General features: G+C 39.2%; 1 protein-coding gene across 1 annotated transcript; it reads right to left on the bottom strand.

Moving 5' to 3' along the window:
• Window positions 1-2883: 2883 nt before the first annotated feature.
• LOC124261765 (RNA exonuclease 1 homolog) lies at window positions 2884-21121 on the bottom strand. Its single transcript, XM_046696153.1, is given in 14 exon segments — window positions 2884-6961; window positions 7598-7718; window positions 9356-9610; window positions 9959-10072; window positions 10598-10671; window positions 11209-11322; window positions 12173-12316; window positions 12784-13165; window positions 13582-13761; window positions 14331-14462; window positions 14464-14468; window positions 15527-15608; window positions 18202-20138; window positions 20944-21121. Coding segments are annotated over 14 exon segments (3750 nt in total). The 5' UTR covers window positions 21056-21121; the 3' UTR covers window positions 2884-6863.
• Between the last annotated feature and the right edge of the window lie 52 nt (window positions 21122-21173).

Genomic DNA, 21173 nt, shown 5'->3' with positions numbered 1-21173 from the left:
ACATGGGATGTTTTGTTTGCCGATGTGCAGGTTTGCACTGCGTCAGATCGCTGATTCTACCGTGAGCGACAGTGTCAACAATACGTGTGAGGGCGGATAGCGACTCCAAGGTCGTTGTTGTTCCGAGTCGTCTTGTTATTGTTGGTATGAATGAGTCAGCGGCGTTTCACCACGTAATCGGCTACCGTTCTGATGCACCAGCAAAAGATGCATTATTCAGAGACGGAAGAGTCAGGATTTAACGCTGGTCCTTTTGTCGTTGTTTAAATTAAATATTTCCAAATCAGTTATATTACGAATGTCAGAAATGTAGTGCCTTTAATGGCTATATTTTACAGTGTAAATATATGTAGGATAATGCATTTCCGACATTCGTAATGGGACATTTGCATACAACAAAATGAAAGCACGGCCTTATCAGTGGGAGTGAATGAATGCGGGTTTACAATCGTCCAGCTATATCACGGCGGGGAAACCAGAAATCGTCTTCATGCTTTGTACCGATGTGCTTTTTTGGCTCGGAGAGCGAATGTGTGTGTAGGCTCTTATACCCCTGTGGGGAATCGACCTAATGAAACTAATGAGATGTGTATTTTCCTCTCTATTGTACAACTGCTTCCGAAGACAGTAAATGTTGGCTCAACTTTCCACAACAGCAAAAAATGTTAGGGTTCATGAATACTTTAATAAAAATATCCCCCAAACACTCATGATTCCTTCCCTTTTCTTGCTCAGTGAGGGAGTGAGTGAGTTAATATTTAACGTCACATCGGCAATATTTCAGCCATATCGTTTTCTTGCTCAGTATATGAACGTCTCCAAGTTAACATCCTCGTCTCCAAAAACAAACAAAACAAGTTCAACATTAGAACATTTTATTTACATGATGAAGGCTATACTAAGTAGATGTGTAATAAATTAGTAAACACTGATAACGGCACAATACACAAGTAATTTTACAGAATAAACATAACAGCACACTTCAACTACACTGACAATGGCAAACACAACTGCATGTTAAAGGTATAAATATCTCACTTTGGCCTAGTGCTAGTACTTATAAATAGCTTAATGAGTTTCTGTATTTACATGAAAGACATATTTTTAGGAATAACATGTTCATACTGTTTTACATCAGAAAAAGAATTAATTGCTTTGAAATCATTAATTAATTCACTGCTGTAAATATCATTGTAATATCATTATTACAATATTTGTCATTCCATGACAAAGATGTTTCACAAAAAAATGTTACATTTAGGAAAACTAAATATTTTTACTAAATCATTATCACTGCCATCGTTTGAAAGAATCATCTCTCAAAACAATGAAAAGCTGTTGTAAGTCGCTTACAATATAGGGTATTGGTAACACTAAAATGTATCTTTGAGTCTTTGAATATTTCAGAGTCCTATCTTGTAAAGGACATGATGCCATGGACATATCTGTGACTGCAATTGTATGTCTAATGTATTTACTGCTATGACAATGCCTCTGTAAGGTTTGCAGTGCTTTATAGAAAGCATGTTACTTAGGTCAGATTGTCTACAAGCCAATGCCACAGCAGACTTAGACACAGGGTACAGAGCCTGTAGGGTTAACTCAGGTACCAGAGTCAGGTGGTACAGAGTAGGGCCCATATACCTGAAGGACTTCTCAGACCCATGGTCAGTCCTGATATATATTGTTTGATAATGAATCACTTAAACATGTCACACTTAAAGTCATTGATGCTGCACTCCTTTCTGACTTTCATATGTCTAAGTGAGTGAGTGAGTGAGTGAGTGAGTGAGCATGCTCTACGCCGCTTTAGCAACATTTCAGCAACATCACAGCGGGGGACTCCAGAAATGGGCTTCCCATATTGTACCCATGCGGGAATCGAACCCAGACCTTTGGCATGACAAGCGAACGCTTTACCCACTAGGCTAACCCCATCGCCCCTCATATGTCTGAGCGAGTCAGGTTGGGTAATGGGGGATCAGGTTAGTGAGTAAGAAGTTTCCACTCACCCCTACCCTAAAAGGCTAGAGGACACTTCTGGTTCAGAAATAGGGTTGAAGGGTTGTTCCAGAGAGTAACCGTGCCAGTTCTTAATGGTGTGTGACATGATGATGGCTATTTACAAGCTGGCTGGCATAAAAAATGATGAAAACAAGTATTATCACAACATCCAAATAACATCAACCATGTCAGTCATGAAATACACAATTTACATAATAATTGCTGTGTCTGCTAGTATCTTCACCTTCTGGAAGCTGCATTTCGAAATGACTACCTGTTGAAATGAGTGGACTGTCCACCTCTAACAGTGGCTGTACAGTGAAATCCAGGGGCATACATTTCAACAGTGATGATGCATCATCGATACAGAAAGTATAGGTGATATGGAAGCAAAACTGTACTGAAATATACTACTCAAAAGAAATAAAGGACCACCACTTGATTGTTATCCCTACATTACAGTGTAACTATAGCAACAGGATTTGGTTTTGGTTTGGTTTGTTGTTTTACGCTGCACTCAGCAATATTCCAGCCATATGGCGGCGGTTTATAAATAATAGAGTCTGGACCAGACAATCCAGTGATCAACAGCATGAGCATCGATCTACGCAATTGGAATACAATGACATGTGTCAACCAAGCCAGTGACCCTGACCACCTGATTCTATTAGTCACCTCTTGCAACAAGCATGGGTTCCTGAAGACCAATTATAACCCGGATCTTCACGAGTATACAGCAATATGAGAGAATCAAGATGTCCTTAATTTTCTTTGAGTAGAATATATGAATGCTTTATAAAATATGGCAGTGAGATTCTGATGGAGACTCATGTACAGGATGATATCTCAGAATATTTAGTTTGTCACAAAATAATCCTCTCTAAGTGGGTACAAATTATAGCATTAGTCATTAATTACTGTGTCATAAATATACTTTTTACATGGAATCAATGTTATTGAAGCACTGAATGAGTATACTTTTCATCCTTCACTGGGACACATGAAAATATTTAATTAAATTTGTTTTACCTTGAAATCAAAGTGAACAATGCATTATCTCAGATATTATATGACAACATTTCAAAGCATTTCAACCAATTCAGTTTCCACTAAAACACTAACCTCCTATACTGTATACTCATATCCCTGGCAAATGTTGATCAGTATATACATATCAATGAACAATAAATTTTGAATAAAACACCTACATTTATCATAGGATTATGTGTTCGTGACTAGATGACATACCTGCCATGAGTAAGTGAGCGAGGTTCTACACTGCTTTTAGCAATATTCCAGCAATAGCACAGCGGGAACACAAGGAAATATACTTCACACATTGTTACAATGCAGGAAATGTAACCCTCGTCTTCGACATGATTTAACCTCAAGGCTACTCCCTATTTTCAGGTTTGTATTGAGACACTCTTTCTTAAAGCCTCAGACAAAGTTTTACACCAACCAATATTTCATGATTGCTTAAATCTGATTTATTGACATGAGGAAAGGCAGCTCATTAGGGACAGAACATGGGACTAAACTATATTTTATACAAAAGTAAACACATAGACACAGACTAGATTTCATACCAATTAGTTTTTGGGAAGAAAAATATTCACTTCTTACAGGTAAATGTGGAGAACATTGCATCTTTCATAGCCTATCATTCCCTCAATAGAAGTGTTTGCATATGCAACTGAGTCAGTTTTACAGCACTTCAGTAACATCATGTGTCAGCTTAATCAGTGGATCCTGGCATGACAAAGGGACATAACTCTGCATGGCAAGTTCCCCAGACAGCACATACATATACATACAGACAAAGAAGAAAAGATTAGTCAAAGGTGTCTCATTAAACAGATGTTGTTTTAAACATAAATTCCATTTGATTTATTGCAAGCATTTTACCGTTAATACTGAAAATGGGGGATGTAAAATTCCCCAACACGTCAATAAAACTGCCACTGAACACAAAGCCTGATAACAATGTGATATTATTTGAAAGCATTTACAAAGCAATTATTATTCATGGTAACCTTCGGTTTTTTTTGTAACTACAGCTGTCTCCCAGCAAACTAATATTAACAATTGTCACAAATTACTGCAAACTGACATTGTACTGAAAGATCAAACTTAGGTTATAAATTACAACTGACATTGTAACAATGCTGTATTTGGTTGAAATGGTCATAGAAACTGATCACCTGGGTGATAACAATTCCAACATGACAATCAGGGTGTATCTGGGATTCAAACACAGAACCAGCAGATCCTTTCACCTAAGGGACACAACCCTGCGCAGCCAGCTACCAGGCTGAAGACCACTGTTATATGCCAAGTTGTTTGATAAATGTAAACCAAGGAGGACACATCAGTTGAAGATCACGATACCTTCTCAACACAAGAGGGAATAAAACCACTAAGGACAAAACTTCATCACTTACAATCATTCTTTACAACTTTATGATAATTATGTTTATAACTTTTAGAAAATTAACTAATTAGTTAAAGTACAAAAGAATGCTTAACAGCATGTATGCTATGACAATATTCATGAAACGCACTTGGACGGATTTGTATTCTTCAGATGTTGCCAGTGTTTGAAAGTTAATTGAAACTAAATAAATGATGAAATGTTCCTGCTTCTGAATGGATAGAAATGTTGTGTTTGAGAAATATGAATCTGAACTAAAGTTCCAAACATTGACTACATATTGTACTTTGTTCCGACAAATACTGGGAAAAAGTGATGGTTCTAGACAATGACAGGGTATTCTATATGAAGCATCAAGTTGCAGGCTGCTTTATAGTAAAAACACTTTTCTCAGAGAGGAAATACAAATGAGTGAGTGACTTCCAACAGATGTACATCAAAGTGTGTCTGGCCTAATGTGTCAGTCATGCATGTCTCAGACGTTTACTGCTTTGTGAAACCCATGGCTGTGGTGCTAATAAAACCTGCACATATAAAAAAGAATAACTGGACTTCAAACCCTGGATCACATGTTTTGGCCCACAAAGGGATGCAACTCTACACAGCAAATTGAAACTCCATAACATGACTGCGCCCTATGAGTGAGTATGGTTTTACGCCACTTTTAGCAATATTCCAGCAATATCACGGCTGGCGACACCAGAAATAGGCTTCACCGGCGTCCCAGGAAGTACAAACCTCATTCAACTTTTAGGATAAAGGGGGTGACAAATGGTTTCATGATGTCTTTGGCAAGATTTGTCAGTTTTAAGTACGAACACAGTCACTCACAACATGTCTGACAACATGTCTAAGATTTAGTCACGCAAGATGATTGTAGATTTTTGTAGGGCATAAATCAAAACTATGACCTAAACTAATACAATAAAATGTACATAGCAAGACGTTCACCATATATTTCTATCCTTGCTTTGTTTTGAGCAGAATGACATAAATATGACAAATGTCAACAAAAGTCACAAAGAAGCTTCGATGGACACTGCATACACCCAACAAAGACAATCACATCATTTACATATGTACACGATATGTATTAAGACTTGAGAGGATCATGAAGGATTGTTGACTCCATAATGCTTTGAACAGGCTGCCATGGAGATTGTTTATACAATTCTGTCATTAACAGGACTTTGTTAGTGTTATTTATGATGTTGAAAGCACAAAAGTCTGCATTAAACAGGATGGATTCACAACGGAACAGTGCCATCTATACATGGAAAACAAGCTTTTCAGATGGCATGAGGTTCAATGATTTTTTAACTATACAACAAAATAATTTTAAACATTTTATAACCACTTCATTCCAATAAAATTAGTTCACAAAAAGAAAGATACAATTGTGTTGGAATATACGTACTTTCTAATAGTTAGAAGAATCATTTCTAAGGGGTTTCTGGATTTTATTCTGAACAGGATATCATTGTACAGAGGCTGCACACCTTGTTGTAGTAGCTTGAGTATCAACTTAAGGCTACAGTCAGTGTTTGGCTGTAATGCCCATTTTCGTGTTTGATATTCTAATATTGTTGTAAGACTGCTGAATTTGGCAAATAAAACCTTTAAAGTGATATAATTGAATATTTATTGATAATAAATAGTCACACATATCAGGTGATATATTCTTTAAGCAAGAGGATTTTGGTTTATTATCACAAACAAACAGTCATACTGGCTTGTACTGTTTTTGTTTACACAAGATTCTGACAATCTGTCCACAAAGTACCGTGGTACTTGAGATGGTGAACTGCCAACATGCACGAGAGACTAGCAGGAAATATTAATGCCCAAGTATTCCTGATGTATGTACAAAGCTAAGCATGGGTTCATTCTGATGATGTTAAAATACAGCCATTGTACTCTTAACATTTCACTGAACTGTGTTCGGTTTCAATGACACTTTCAGATGCGACATGTGACACACCTGATTCAACTATTTCATCTGCAGACGTAAGTCAGAAATTAAATGAGTTGCAGAATTTCCAGATGAATTATTCATGGTTGTCCTGCCACAAGACATGGCTGCAAGATCTTTTCCTTTCACAATTGACTGAGATATCTACAAAATATCAACACAAGTGGTGTCATGGCTGAGAGATCTCCCTGGTTTCCCGCCACAAAGCTGAAGGATGTTTTCCTGTTACAATGGTCTGTGATATTACTGATGCTCTAACACAAGTGATGTCATGGATGAATGATCTAACTGACGTCCAGACACACATTGAAACTGATGTTGGAAATTCATCTTTTCCTGACATGTTGTGGTGAAGCGGAAGCCAGATTTTTGAAGATGATCTCTGAAAGGGGTGATGACATGGATGGACCTTCAGATATACAGATGATTTACAGATGACGTTGGTGACAAGTCTTAGACGCGTCTGACCTCCTTCAGAGCGTCTTCCTTCAGCTTCCACTGCATCAACTGCAGGCAGGCAACTGCATCCTCCTGACTGTCATGGCCGCCGACTGAAACAGCGAGAGAGTGAGGATGGTTTTACGCCGCTTTTAGCAATATTTCAGCAATATCATGACGGGCACACCAGAAACGGGGTTCACACATTGCACCCATGAAGGGAATTGAACCCAGCTCTTCGGCATGATGAGCCATTGGGCTACCCCATCACCGTCCCCTTTCTTTATATTCATAGCTTACATAATAACTTCATTTACTAAACTTCTTTGAGATGCATTTAGAAGTTGGGTGAGTGAGTGAGTTTAGTTTTGCGCCGCTTTTAGCAATATTCCAGCATTATCACAGCGGGTGACACCAGAAATGGGCTCCACATCTTGTACCCAACGTGGGCAATCAAACCCGGGTCTTGAACGTCATGACTGGACGCTTAACCATCAGGCTACCCCAACTGCCCCTATTTGGGAGAGAGGAGTGAAGGCATATTATACATCTGCTTTGAACCATGTGCTCGTGACTTTTATGCCAACTTGAACAGTACTTAACAATGCAAGCTTAACATGTGAGATAAGCCTAGAGTGATGACTATGATGTAGGCAACAACATACCAATTTGGTAAAATCAAAAAGAATTGTATGTTGCTGACAGATGACAACTGGAGAATACAGTTCCTGCATAGAAATTCATCCTACCATCATCTTGTATAATTTTCTGAAGGAAATCCACCATGAGGTTACGGAGAGCTCTCTTGTACGGCGGTCCGAGTCGGTGGGGGAACACTACAGAAGTGTCCACTACAGTGTTGTGGATGATCTAAATGAGAGGACAGTTACATAGAAAACAGGATATATTACTGAAGAATTACATTAACACCTATCCAAGTACTCTATGCCCTTGCATAAAATGTTTACCCACATATAAGTATGATCTACACACACCCTAGTATTTTCTACTCCCATCAAATTACTATTTACCACAGATCTATCACTATCCAAGCATTATCGATGCCCATCCAAGTATTACCTACACCCATCCAAGTATTATCTACACCCATCCAAGTATTACCTACACCCATCCAAGTATTACCTACACCCATCCAAGCATTACACCCATCCAAGTATTATCTACACCCATCCAAGTATTACCTACACCCATCCAAGCATTATCGATGCCCATCCAAGTATTACCTACACCCATCCAAGTATTATCGATGCCATCCAAGTATTATCTATGCCCATCCAAGTATTATCTATGATCATCCAAGTATTATCTATGCCCATCCAAGTAATACCGATGCCCATCCAAGTATTATCTATGATTATCCAAGTATTATCTATGCCCATCCAAGTATTACCTATGCCCATCTAAGTATTATCTATGATCATCCAAGTATTATCTACAAAGTATTATCTATGATCATCCAAGTATTATCTACGCCCATCCAAGTATTATCAATGCCTATCCAAGTATTATCTATGCCCATCCAAGAACTATCTATGATAATCCAAGTATTATCTATGCCCATCCAAGTATTATCTATGTGTTATCAAGCACTATCTATGATAATCAGATTATTATCGATGCTCATCCAAGTATTATCTATGATAATCCAAGTATTATCTATGATAATCCAAGTGTTATCTATGATAATCCAAGTGTTATCTATGCCCATCCAAGTATTATCTATGATCATCCAAATTATCTATCCAAGTGTTATCAAGCCACTATCTATGATAATCAGATTATTATCGAACTATCTATGATAATCAGATTATTATCGATGCTCATCCAAGTATTATCTATGATAATCCAAGTATTATCTATGATAATCCAAGTGTTATCTATGATAATCCAAGTGTCTACACCCATCCAAGTATCCTGTATACTCATCAAAGTATTATCTGCACACTTCCTAGTAATATATGAACTGATCCAAAGTACCGTCTACACACATCCAAGTAGTATCTACACCCGTCCAAGTATTATCGATGCCCATCCAAGTATTATCTATGTCCATCCAAGTACTATCCATAATAATCCAAGCATTATCTACACCCATCCAATTATTATCTATACCCATCCAATTATTATCTATGCCCATCCAAGTACTATCTATGATAATCCCAGTATTATCTAAACACGTCCAAGTAGTATTAATACTCAACCAAGTATTATCTACACCCATCCAAGGACTATCAGTGAATGTGGAGGCTGATACTCGTTCAACTAAAGGACTGATACTTTATGACAGGGGAAGGAGTGATTTCCCTCCCACGAATATCATTAAAAAGCTCTTTGTTGCACTTCCCAAATATTCCCACATTATTTCTGAAGACCAAATAATTTCCATAATCACTGATACTTTTGCCAGAAAAGTGCTTTGCTAAGGCATGCTTCACTGACATTAGATAACCAAGCATCATCTCAATCACCACATATAAAACAGTCACCTTGACAGAAATGAGATCACTCTCGAGACTGTGGCCAATGAGAATTGTCTTGTCAGTAAAGAGACTTAGCAGCACAGCTTGTACATCCCGAAGACTTGTCGTCACATCCTGGAGATGCTTTTCAGTAAGACCGCTAAACCTTGTGTTGTAGTCAATCACTGGGAAGCCTGGTTTAACCAGTGTCTCGTACACGGGTTTGGACTCGGGGTCAATGACCGTCACCCTTGCAAGTTCCATACCGCCCTTGGTGTATACCTGCATCAACACACAGATTCATTAACCCCATCCTCATAGTCTCATCACCTCTGATACACAGTACCTCATGGACATTAAATATTCACATTTCTCCATGTCAAAACACACAAAAATGTGGATCACACAGCGTTTCCACAGACTTAGTGTGTGTGTTCACCAGTGTCCTGTTTACAGCACTGAAAAGAAGTGCAAAGGTCTTACCATCTCACAATCCATACAATAAATACCATAATCCCCATTAAGATCTCACCATCTCACAATCCATGGCATAAACATTATAACCCCTATCAAGATCTTAACATGTCATAATTCATGGAATAAACACGATAATCCCAATCAAGATCTTACCATCTCACAATCCATGGCATAAACACCATAATCCCCATCTATTGGCGGGGAGGAAGGAATGGTTTTCATGTAGCCTGTCACACTCTCTGACTTGTTGGACTCGAAGACATGGTACTGCAATTTCAAATTTACACCCAGATTACAACTTGAATATTCTGCAGAATACAAGGAGTCAATCTTGCACAACTAAAATATACTGTATAATTTATATCCAGTGTCAAGTATAAATGTGTACAACAATCTCTTCTGTTGCTTTTAGCCTGACACAACAATGATGTGACATATAATTTTAACTCACTCACTCACTCACAATATCTTCTATTGTCAAACAATTACAATCATGATAATGCTCATGTCACCTTGTTCAAGTGACATTTAGAAGCTGGTATGATGAAGAGGAATTTTTTTTTATGGATAGACAACTTCTTCATTGCAATTGATGAGATGTTTCGGTGTAGATCCAAACACTGTTATCAAGTAAATTTAACAATATCTAAGATGACTGTTCACTAATTCAGCAAACACAGACTTAAAAAAATTTATCAAAAAGAAAAACACATGACATATTTTACACAGTTCACGTGAACATTTGATACCTGGGACTAAATGTTAGCCACCCCAGCTACACCTTACACTTACCTTGCACACCTGACACCCCTCCGTCCCCAGGTCCCCCCCACAACAGTTGTAGCTGGACACCAGGGCACGGTCCACTGGAAATGTACATATAGTGATAAAACATCTCATTCTCTCTAGCAGTGAGCGACTGTGTATCTTTTCTGCTGCAGTCAGCATTATTTCAGCTAAATCAGCAATTTGGGGACAGGATGATAATATGAACCAGGTTCTATGCCATTAAGGTTCTATACCTTAACACAGCCAAGAATCTTTACAAGTCACATTTTCCGAGGGAATTGGATTTTAAAACAAAGAGTAAAAAATCTCTTCTTAGACCATTACTGTTCCACATGTTGCCTTGAGCTTGGTTTGACTTTTTGTGTTGTCTCCCTTGACAATTAGGTAGCCATTTCTTCCAACATTTCACTAGCAATATTGATAGAAATATCTAAACATGCCAGAGGGAGCTGAAAACAAAGCAGTGAGAAAGGGCGCAGGGCAAAGATGTCAGGTTCAAAAGCCTATTTCTTGCAGGTATTATAAGGTTTGGTAAAGCACCTAATGAAAAACAAAGAGGTACTTTCTGCCCGACAATGGTTGGGTGCAACATGTACTACAGCGTTCTCCCTCACCTCTCTTCTTCCAGGCCTTGCCCCAGTGGTAGACACACTCTTCCTCTCGATTGTAGTTACCATTAGGAAACACAATGAACCTCTTGCCACAACGTGCACAGTTTTTTTCATGTTCTGCAAAATACATTCCATCAACTTAATTCCAATCTTTATCTTCTCAACATTGAGGTAAGGTATTTTCACAGCATAATTGTACAAGGTACTCATCATTGGCCTTGATATGTCAGACACATTTTACAATTTGTTGAGGAGAGTAAGTGACAGTGTTTAATAATATTCACCTTATATCACATAATATGGGAAGAAAACTCTAGGTGATAGAGGTATCAGACCTTGACCACTTTGGTCAACCCCATGAGCATGGTTATTGTGCTGACAAACCAAGAAACCACATGAGTGAGTGAGTTAGTTTAGTTTTATGCCGCTTTTAGCATTATTCCAGCAATATCATGACGGGGGACACCAGGAATGGGCTTCACACATTGTACCCATGTGGGGAATCAAACCCGAGTCTTTGGCGTGATGAGCGAACGCTTTAACCACTAGACTACCCCACCGCCCTGAACAGGGATTTGAATGCACAGTAATGCTGGCCCAAGGGACGCACCTGCTTTGTCAGTTCTACTCAGTTCCACCTTGAAACATTTAAGAATCGAAATCTGGTTCAGGATTATAGCCCTAAATGCTACTAGTTCACCTTATACAGTGATACATATTAGAAACTGGCTAAAGACTATAACCCTAAATGCTACTAATATTTAGGTATTGTATGTCACTATCTCTTAAGCGACCACACATATAAGGCAACCCCATCTAATCCTAGGTACGAAAAACTCACCTTATACAGTGATATATATTAGAAACTGATTAAGGGTTATAATCCTTAAATGCTTGTAATATAATGTGTTCCAAACAGTGTGGTCAAACAGTACTTCGCAGTTTGTAGATTGAATGACTTTCTCACGTTTTAAAATGACATCTTTTTCTTTCCTTTCAGCATAGAACTTGGCATGTGAGCCACCTTGATCTGAGGGTCGGGGATAACCATTCTCCCTCAACTGTTCCTCGGTCAAGATGTACTTAGACAGTCGCTTGTACAGTTCTGCACCTGAAAGAGAAAAAATATGAACACCATGACTCAAAGAGACAGATCAGTTCAACATTCTATACAGTCACACACACTTGTAATGGAAGGGACCATTTGTGGTTGAGTGGTTGAGTGAGTGGTTGAGTATGATTTTACGCCACTTTTAGCAATATCCAGCAATATCACGGCGGGGGACACCAGAAATGGGCTTCATACATTGTGCAATGTGGAGAATCAAACCCAGGTCTTCAGCATGACGAGTGGACGCTTTAACCACCAGGCTAACCCACCGCCCAAGGTATCCAAGGTATCAACTACAAAATGTTGACCAAATAAGGACAAAACAGGGACCAAGCACTTTGAGTCAGCGTTAAGTTTGACATATCAAAGTCCAACAAAACTGTCCACTGTTCAACCATAATCACAAGAAAAGTGCAAAGATAATTATTAATTTTCGATTTTCAATTTTATTTTCTCCAACACGTTACCTCTGAAATCTTCATTGTATGCCTTGGTTCCTCCTGATCGATGCAAAGTGTAGGTTGTTTTTGTGGCATTTTTGCCGCCTAACGTTGCTTCATGTGACTGTTTGATGATCTTCGAAGGACTCTTGGTGGGGGATGAGCAAGACTGTTGTACTTCAACTCGTAATCTCTTTATGGCATTCACGGCAACTCGGAGGTAGATGTTTTTATTGGTGGCTCGTTTGTAAACAGCAGCCTCTTCTTCTTGACCTTTTTTATACGCCTCCTCTTCCGTCTTGCATATCTTGAGGCATTCGTCTATTATGAGATTCAGGTAGCGTTGTCGAATGTTGCTTGGGACTTTACTCCCAAACTCTGCTGGTATCGTCGGACGTTTCACATTACTCTGAAATGTAAGAATCGCCTTATGATTCATGTTTTCAAACAGATAATGATTCAAAACCACAGTCAGGATGTGTTTTGACAAACTAAGAAAATAGATGTGTTTTGTTGGGCAATGTAAACACCAGCTTGCCAAGTAGTGACAAAATCAAGATCAAGATTGTTTATTGTACATATACATAGCGTTATAATGACAGGCAAGTATGGACCGTGCAAATAGTGGAAAGCCCCATAACAATGTGACAATGATTCTGCCAGTCTCTATGAATTTCCAGTACATTGTCAGTGAGAGTGAGTGAGTGAGTGAGTTTAGTTTCATGCCGCTTTTAGCAATATTCCAGCAATATCACGACGGGGGGACACCAAACATGGGCTTCACACACTGTACCCATGTGGGGAATTGTCAGTGAGACCACGTACAAGTGTTGGAGCATGGGCTTTCCTCTTCTCCCCTCTGGCTACTGTGATAGCAACAGTTCTCTTGTCATCATCCCTGTCGTCCAGGCTTCCCTGTCGGCTGGACTTCAACTTCGGCATGTGAGCTGTCCGCTTCAGCCCCCCCCCTCCAAAGCTTTGAGTAGAGCTAGACCCAGATTTTATCTATTAAACACAGACGGTATGACTTGTACAACATTCAAATTTTCAAAACAAAACAACTGAAATATGTGATAATCCATAAAAAACAGCAGAAATGTGCAGTGCTCCACTGTCCAGAGTAAAAGTTAGCACGATTGGCACACTTGAAGGTGTACGTATACACTATGAGAAGAAAGTGAAGGGCTACAGGATTCTTTCTTATTACTATAGTTAACAAGCAGTGTGTAAAAAAGCCACTGGCCCACTAGCCTACAGTCTCCACAGTCACTGGCCCGACTGGTGAATTTTCATGGGTCATTTGCTTCCCTCAACATACAATCATGATTGTCAAGTGACCACCACACTTGGGGATTTTACGGGACACTTTAATCACCCCGCACTGTGTTCGCACCCAATCAAGTTGGTTCCACAGTGATTGAATTAATTAGGGTCAAGCGCTTCAGTTAGTACCGTGGAGCGCACTCGTCTCGTGTAGGCCATCTCGCGTACACGTTACGTCTTTGACTGATATATATCGGAATAGTATAGACATGATGATTTTGGACTAGTGAAGCCTTGAGGCATCTACATACTGCAGCTTGGGCCTCGGCCACAGCCTTCCTAGCCTCCGCCGCCTCCAAGGCCCGTCGCTGCATCTCCATCAAACGGTTGTGCATCACCTCCGCAGGACTCATCTTCACAGCTGGCTTCGGTGCTGACCGTTTGGGTGGCTGCATTGAGACAGGAAAGGGACTCAGTGTTTTAGATTTCTCATTAGGTTGGAAGTGGCAAAGAAAACTTCAACTCACAGCTCCAATATTTCAAGTCAGGGGTGGAAATAACTTTAAAATTGCTAGTGTACTCCGGTACAGTGGCACATGTAAAATCACTTGCCCTGATAATTTTTCCACTATACCAGCCGTTTTCTTGTTGATTTTGTAAATAAACAACATAACTAACATTGGAATATCAACTGGACACCGGTACAGTGTGATATACAAATTTGCTTGCCCGACAGAAAAAAACAATGGACTCGGGCGTCGGGCAATGGGTTATTTCCACCCCTGCAAGTACTATTTGACATCCATACATTACACAGTAGTCATGGCAATATGTCAGGACAGACACGCATCTAATGTGAGACAATGATGACTGATTGCGACTCATCTCTGTGCATTTGATCCATACCATCAGGCTATGTTTACTGCCATCAATCAAGTAGCGAACCAGATCACACCGTCCATTAAGACACCTCTGATGACCTGCATATTCCTAACTGGAATCCCCATGGGTTACAAACTAGTTCAGACCTCATCTGGACCTGATCAATGGCTGGTATTTAAGCCCAGGTCCAGTCTGCAGTAAACTATAGTCACGATGGCTCAAATCCTGCCCATGTGACTTTAAATTTTAACTCACTCACTCACCCACAGAACAAATTTCCCAGATTGGAATAACAAACTGACAAAATTATTTTTTCACAACAACCTCATCCTCACATGACCTGCATGAACCACTCTCTTTGTCCTGTCACCTGGGACTTTGGTCTCAGTAGATATTGCTTTTTCTGTCCATAGATACAAGCACTGACCTCATGTACTGACTGACTGAGTTTGGTTTTACGCCGCTGTTGGCAATATTCCAGCAATATCACAGCGGGGGACACCAGAAATGGGCTTCACACATTGTGCCCATGTGGGGATTCGAACCCGGGTCTTCGGCGTGACGAGCCAATGCTTAACCACTACTGACCTCATGTAGTGTATAGCTGTACAGAAATATGTCTCACCCTTGTGTCGCCCATATGTGCCAACTCTCTTCTTCCCCACCACCTGGGACGTGCTAGCATTTGTTGACTCACTGTGTTCCCTCTGCAGGAAACATTACACATACATAACACCTGGAAACTGGAACAATGGCTGGAAACAACTGATATGGATCATGGAGATTTATAACTGTTATCAACAATCTATTATCAGAAAGTATTACACTGAGTAAGTGTGAGTTTAGTTTTACGCCACTTTTAGCAATATTCTGGCAATATCACGGCTGGGGACACCGTAAATGGGCTTCACACATTGTAGTTTGTACCCATGTTGGAAATCGAACCCGGGTCATCGCTGCTAACCACTTTAACAACTAGACTACCCCAACGTCCTGAAAATATTACAGATTTAACTCTGGGCAAAAACTGCAAAGAAGGTTCAAATGAAATCAACATATTTCACATCACTGGTGAGTGGTGGCACATCAGAGCATGGATTACTAAAAAAAAATTTAGCGTTCTGAACATACTTTCATGCATGGTTTTATGCCGCTTTTAGCAATATTCCTGCAGTATCCAGAAATGACACCAGAAAAGGGCTGCACACATTGTACCCATGTTGGGAATTGAACCCAGTTGTTTGGCGTGACAAGCGAACGCTTTAACCACTGGGCTACCCCACCGCCTAGAATTCTTTGAATATAGACATAACTTTGTGTATTATGCATGTAAATTAAAACTATATTTCATCTCAATAGCGTAAGTACAATATTATCATTGACACAATTTTCATATCAATATAAATCTTTGATAATTATTCCCATCGAAAACATTTCTGTATACACATCTTTTTAGCCAGCCCTAACAGCTATAACCATGAATAACTCTTGGTTCTCATGCATCATGTATACAGAGGAAATAAAAAAAGAATGATATTTAACAAAGTAGTCAGTACTATTCTAACCACAACACATCAGCCTGAAGACAAGACAAATCATAAGACGTTAATTTAGCAATAATCCCCATCTTCAACATGGTCGAGGTCGGTTGACACACAACTCCCAGAGCCTGACCACAAATGCTGGTATTGGCATACAACCTGTGATACGATACATCATGATACTTAAGTGATTGAGTTTAGTTTTACGCCTCACTCAGCAATATTCCAGCAGTATGGAGGCGGTCTGTAAATAATCGATTCTGGACCAGACAATCCAGTGATCAACAACATGAGCATTGATCTGCGCAATTGGGAACCGATGACATGTGTCAACCAAGTCAGCGAGCCTGACCACCCAATCCCGTTAGTCGCCTAATACGACAAGCATGGGTTACTGTAGGCCAATATTCTAATCCGGACCTCCACGGATTCAAGATATTTAAATTTTAGTCACGACGATAGTACTGTGCACTGAATCTGCGATACAATACAAATCCCAATATAAGGGTGGCGATACAATACGTATCACGGTATCATGATATCATGATACTAAAATCTTTAATTCTAACATCAACTATAAAACACCTTAAGATCAAAGTAAAACCATTTTAAAGTATTTCGTCAAATTCTGCAAGCGTTCTTCAATGTTCATTCGGAAATGAGATAATTAAGTTTATACACAGACTTTGTGAATGTTAATAACATGTGAGCGCTATGTCTGACACAGTTCTTGATGCAGGAATTTCCGAGAAAAGGTTTACTAATGAAGGGAAAATCAGTAAGCATATACTATAATCATCAAACAAAAGTAAGTCTTTTTTCTGTAAGAGATATCGTGATTCGGCAATATTCAAAGTTAAACATTGATATATCGTGGCCCATTTAAAGCATTGTATCGGGATATACAACAATGTAAACTTTGTATCGATTCACTATATCAGCGGCCCATGGATTGATGCATCGATGCGTATCCATGAATCGTCACACCACTACTGACCACCAGATCCATGTAAGTTGTTCCTTACCATGAGAACTTCCGAGAATAGGGACTGCCTGAATAAGTTGTTTGAACATTTCCTTTAGGATGTTCCAGAATGCTGATCAAACAATGTGTTTTAGAACGCTGATCAACAATTTGTTTCAGAATGTTCCAGAATGCTGATCAAACAATTTATTTTAGAATGCTGATCAACAATTTGTTTCAGAATGTTCCAGAATGCTGATCAAACAATGTGTTTTAGAATGCTGATCAACAATTTGTTTCAGAATGTTCCAGAATGCTGATCAAACAATGTGTTTTAGAATGCTGATCAACAATTTGTTTCAGAACAGAATGCTGATCAAACAATGTGTTTTAGAATGCTGATCAACAATTTGTTTCAGAATGTTCCAGAATGCTGATCAAACAATGTGTTTTAGAACGCTGATCAACAATTTGTTTCAGAATGTTCCAGAATGCTGATCAAACAATTTATTTTAGAATGCTGATCAACAATTTATTTGTTCCAGAATGCTGACCAAACAATTTGTTTCAAATGTGAACCTTTTAGAGGTTTTGTAAACCAAAGCTTAATTCCCAATAATGATCGGTTTGGTGAGAAAGGGTACAATAATTTCAAGCTCAGTAAATCAAGGGGTTTGGAAGAGTAATTGGAAATGTTGACAGTTGATTGACAGATGATGATGGATGACGGATCCTTTGGGCCAGACAACCAAAACATACATAATATTCACTCAAGTGAAAGGACAAAATACTTACTGCTGCCTTTTTCTCACTAGTCTGTTTCTTAAATGATGGAGCCTCCTCGTTGAATATCTTTAAGCACTCTTCAAACGTGTCCGTCTCACATTCAAAATCACTGTCCTCAAGAAACATGGCCAACTCAGCATCTGTCATGTCATGTGAATTATTGTTTGACTTTTTACCTGAGGTCCCTTCCTCCTCACTTTCTGAACCAAACAAATCAGCATTGATATGGGCCAGGTTCTGGTCCTTATCATTCTTACCATCCTTGTCCTTGGGACTTTTAGAAGACGAAGACTTGGACTTTTCATGCTTGTTTTTATTTTCCTTCTCGGACTTGGAGCTGCTTTTACTTGAGTGCCCATGACTATGTGAACTGGAGGATGATCTACTGTGGCTGCTATGGCTTTTCTTACCATCACTTTCCTTTGACTTATCTCTTGAGTCTCGGTGGTGATGTGTACTGTCTTTCGAAGATGACCTTTGTTTATGAGAACTACTGTGTGATTTCTGAGAATCTGACTTATGCTTCTTTTCCGAACTTGAAGAGTGTGAGCTTTGTTTCTCCTTATCCTTCACTGAGGATTCTTTTGTTCTAGATTTATCAGATTCACCATTTTCTTTGTGTCTGGATTTGTCTTTTTCAGAATGTTTAGATTTGTTATGACTAGCACCATTAGAACTATGAGATTTTTCACTTGAGGAACTTCTTTTATGACTTGAGGTTGAGGAACTATGTTTTGCACTTTTATTATCAGATGCTTTACTACTTTTACTACTGCTTTTGCTACTGCTAGCAGATTTGTCCTTCTTTTTAGAAGCATCACTACCTTTCTCACTAGAACTTGACTTAGATGAACTGGAGTGTTTGGAAGATTTTTCCAACTTGTCTTTTAATTTGTTATCAATCTCTGACTTTTCACACTGTTCTTTTTTATCATTACCAGATGTTTTATCTCCTTCTTTCTTTTCAGTAGACGCTGGTTTTCGAATTGGATGCTTCAACTCATTTTCACAAATTTCAACTTTGCTGTCCACAGCTGGTTTATCTGATATTGTGTCTTTGAAGAAAGGTTTTACTGCAAATATTTCACTAACTTCCTCATCCGACTCTTCCTCAAGTGGTGACTCATATCTCCCAGAATCCATAATTAATTCAGACTCATCCTCATGGTCATCATCACTGAACTTAGCATTATCTGAACCACCAAACTCATCCATAAACATATCATCCTCCCCTTCTATCTTGGAGCGCTTTGTTGGGACATACACAACCTCTCCTACATCATTTGGGGGTGGATTGGTTGAGTACATGTAGTTATTGACAGGATCATACTCCGACTCAGTATCTGGTGTCTTCTTCATCCTCTTCAACTGATTAATGGGAGTGGGATTATACTGAGGCACAGCACTTGGAACATACTCAGGAATGACATCAGGTACTCCTGCAGGATTAGCTCTGCGCTTCTTTGCTTGAGACTTTGACACTTTTGGCAAACCACTTGGAACATAACTGTCTAACTTAGACTTCTTGGGTACACTACCAGGTTTGTACACAGGTGTTTCATCTGGTTTGGTTCCAGGTGCATGATTTGGTTCATACTCCGGCACCTCTACTGCAGGTCCACCAGGCTTGTACTGACAGTCTGTAGAGTTCTGTCTTTTCTTCCGCCCAACTGTAATGTCATATTTTGGCGTGGGCTCATACAATGGTCCTTCAGACTCATGGCCATCCACAGAATACTCCTCAACAGTTTCTTCCTTGAATGGTACTGCACAAGAGGTGTTCCCAGTCGGACCTGACTTGTTCAGGTAACCTCCTGGACCCACTGGCTTTGATCCTGTTGGTCCACTGCACTGTAAGCCTCCATGAGAGAGAGCAGGGTCAAGGGGAGAAGATGGCCGACTTCCCCCCACATAATTGGAGGAAGATGTGAATGTGGATGATGCATCTAAAAGCAAAGAGAGTTCACTGTTAATTGCTGTCACTATTTAAAAATGTTTCACTGCTAATCATTAGCAGGAATGACCTTAACATTTGAGTTTTTATGTGTGTTGCATGTTTACACCATATATTTATTTCACAAATAAAGACCATGAGTAGCTAACATGAATAATATGTATCAGATCATCATTAAGTATCAGCATAGCCCTGGGAAGAGCAAGTGTTTAATCAACTGTTGTAGACTGGAGTGGGTCTTTTAATCACCGATTAATTACAGCACTGTATAAAGAACATAATAGTCATAAATAATGCATCTACCATTTCTAGACAGTGGTGTTTACCAGACACCCTGATGTAAATCAGATGCTGTTTATGAGAGCTATTTAGGTACATAGACAATGTTACAAACATTGTATGAATAAATCCAGGCATTAGTTGTTTTCATGATCACCATGCTGTTCAACTACGGCCTGGAAAATGAAGCTTAATTCAGTTGAAATTTAATAATAACTCATTAGCATAAACTGGCATCAAACTATAAAGGTCTTTGAATTTTATTAAATTAGTTTCAATTATCTTAGTATACTTATCACAGGTTTGATTAACGAAGTCTCCGAGTCAATAAAACATATATTAGCAGCATCGGTTTGGCCTCCTACGACAGAATTGGAATAAAATAGAGACTACGATTTTTCTGAACCATCATCATGTTAACACGTTAATCAGAAACCTCCATTTAGTTATTCAGCCTAAAAACAAAAGTTCCTTTGTTTATTTCATTCACGTTTGAAACAGGTGCCCCTTTCTCTCACCTCGGCACCCATCCTTCTTAACGTGTCTCAAATGACAATATGGCCTTTCGCATAGTCCACTTAGGTAGTAGGGACAGTCAACTCCTTTGAAATAACCAGAAGTTGCAAACATGTCTTATGAAATGGTGTTTTTGGTTGTGAAATCATGTGTAATTTGCATTGACAGCTCTTTTACAGAGCGCCGCCATATTGATTCTCGCGATTTATCGCAGGCGTTGGAAAATATTTTC

This window comes from Haliotis rubra, unplaced genomic scaffold (assembly GCF_003918875.1).
Source record: "Haliotis rubra isolate DU_JTF1 unplaced genomic scaffold, ASM391887v1 Scf10, whole genome shotgun sequence".
In the NCBI taxonomy this organism is placed as follows: domain Eukaryota; kingdom Metazoa; phylum Mollusca; class Gastropoda; order Lepetellida; family Haliotidae; genus Haliotis; species Haliotis rubra.
The sequence above is the reverse complement of the archived record's forward strand: the minus strand, read 5'-3'. Positions and strand labels throughout refer to the sequence as shown.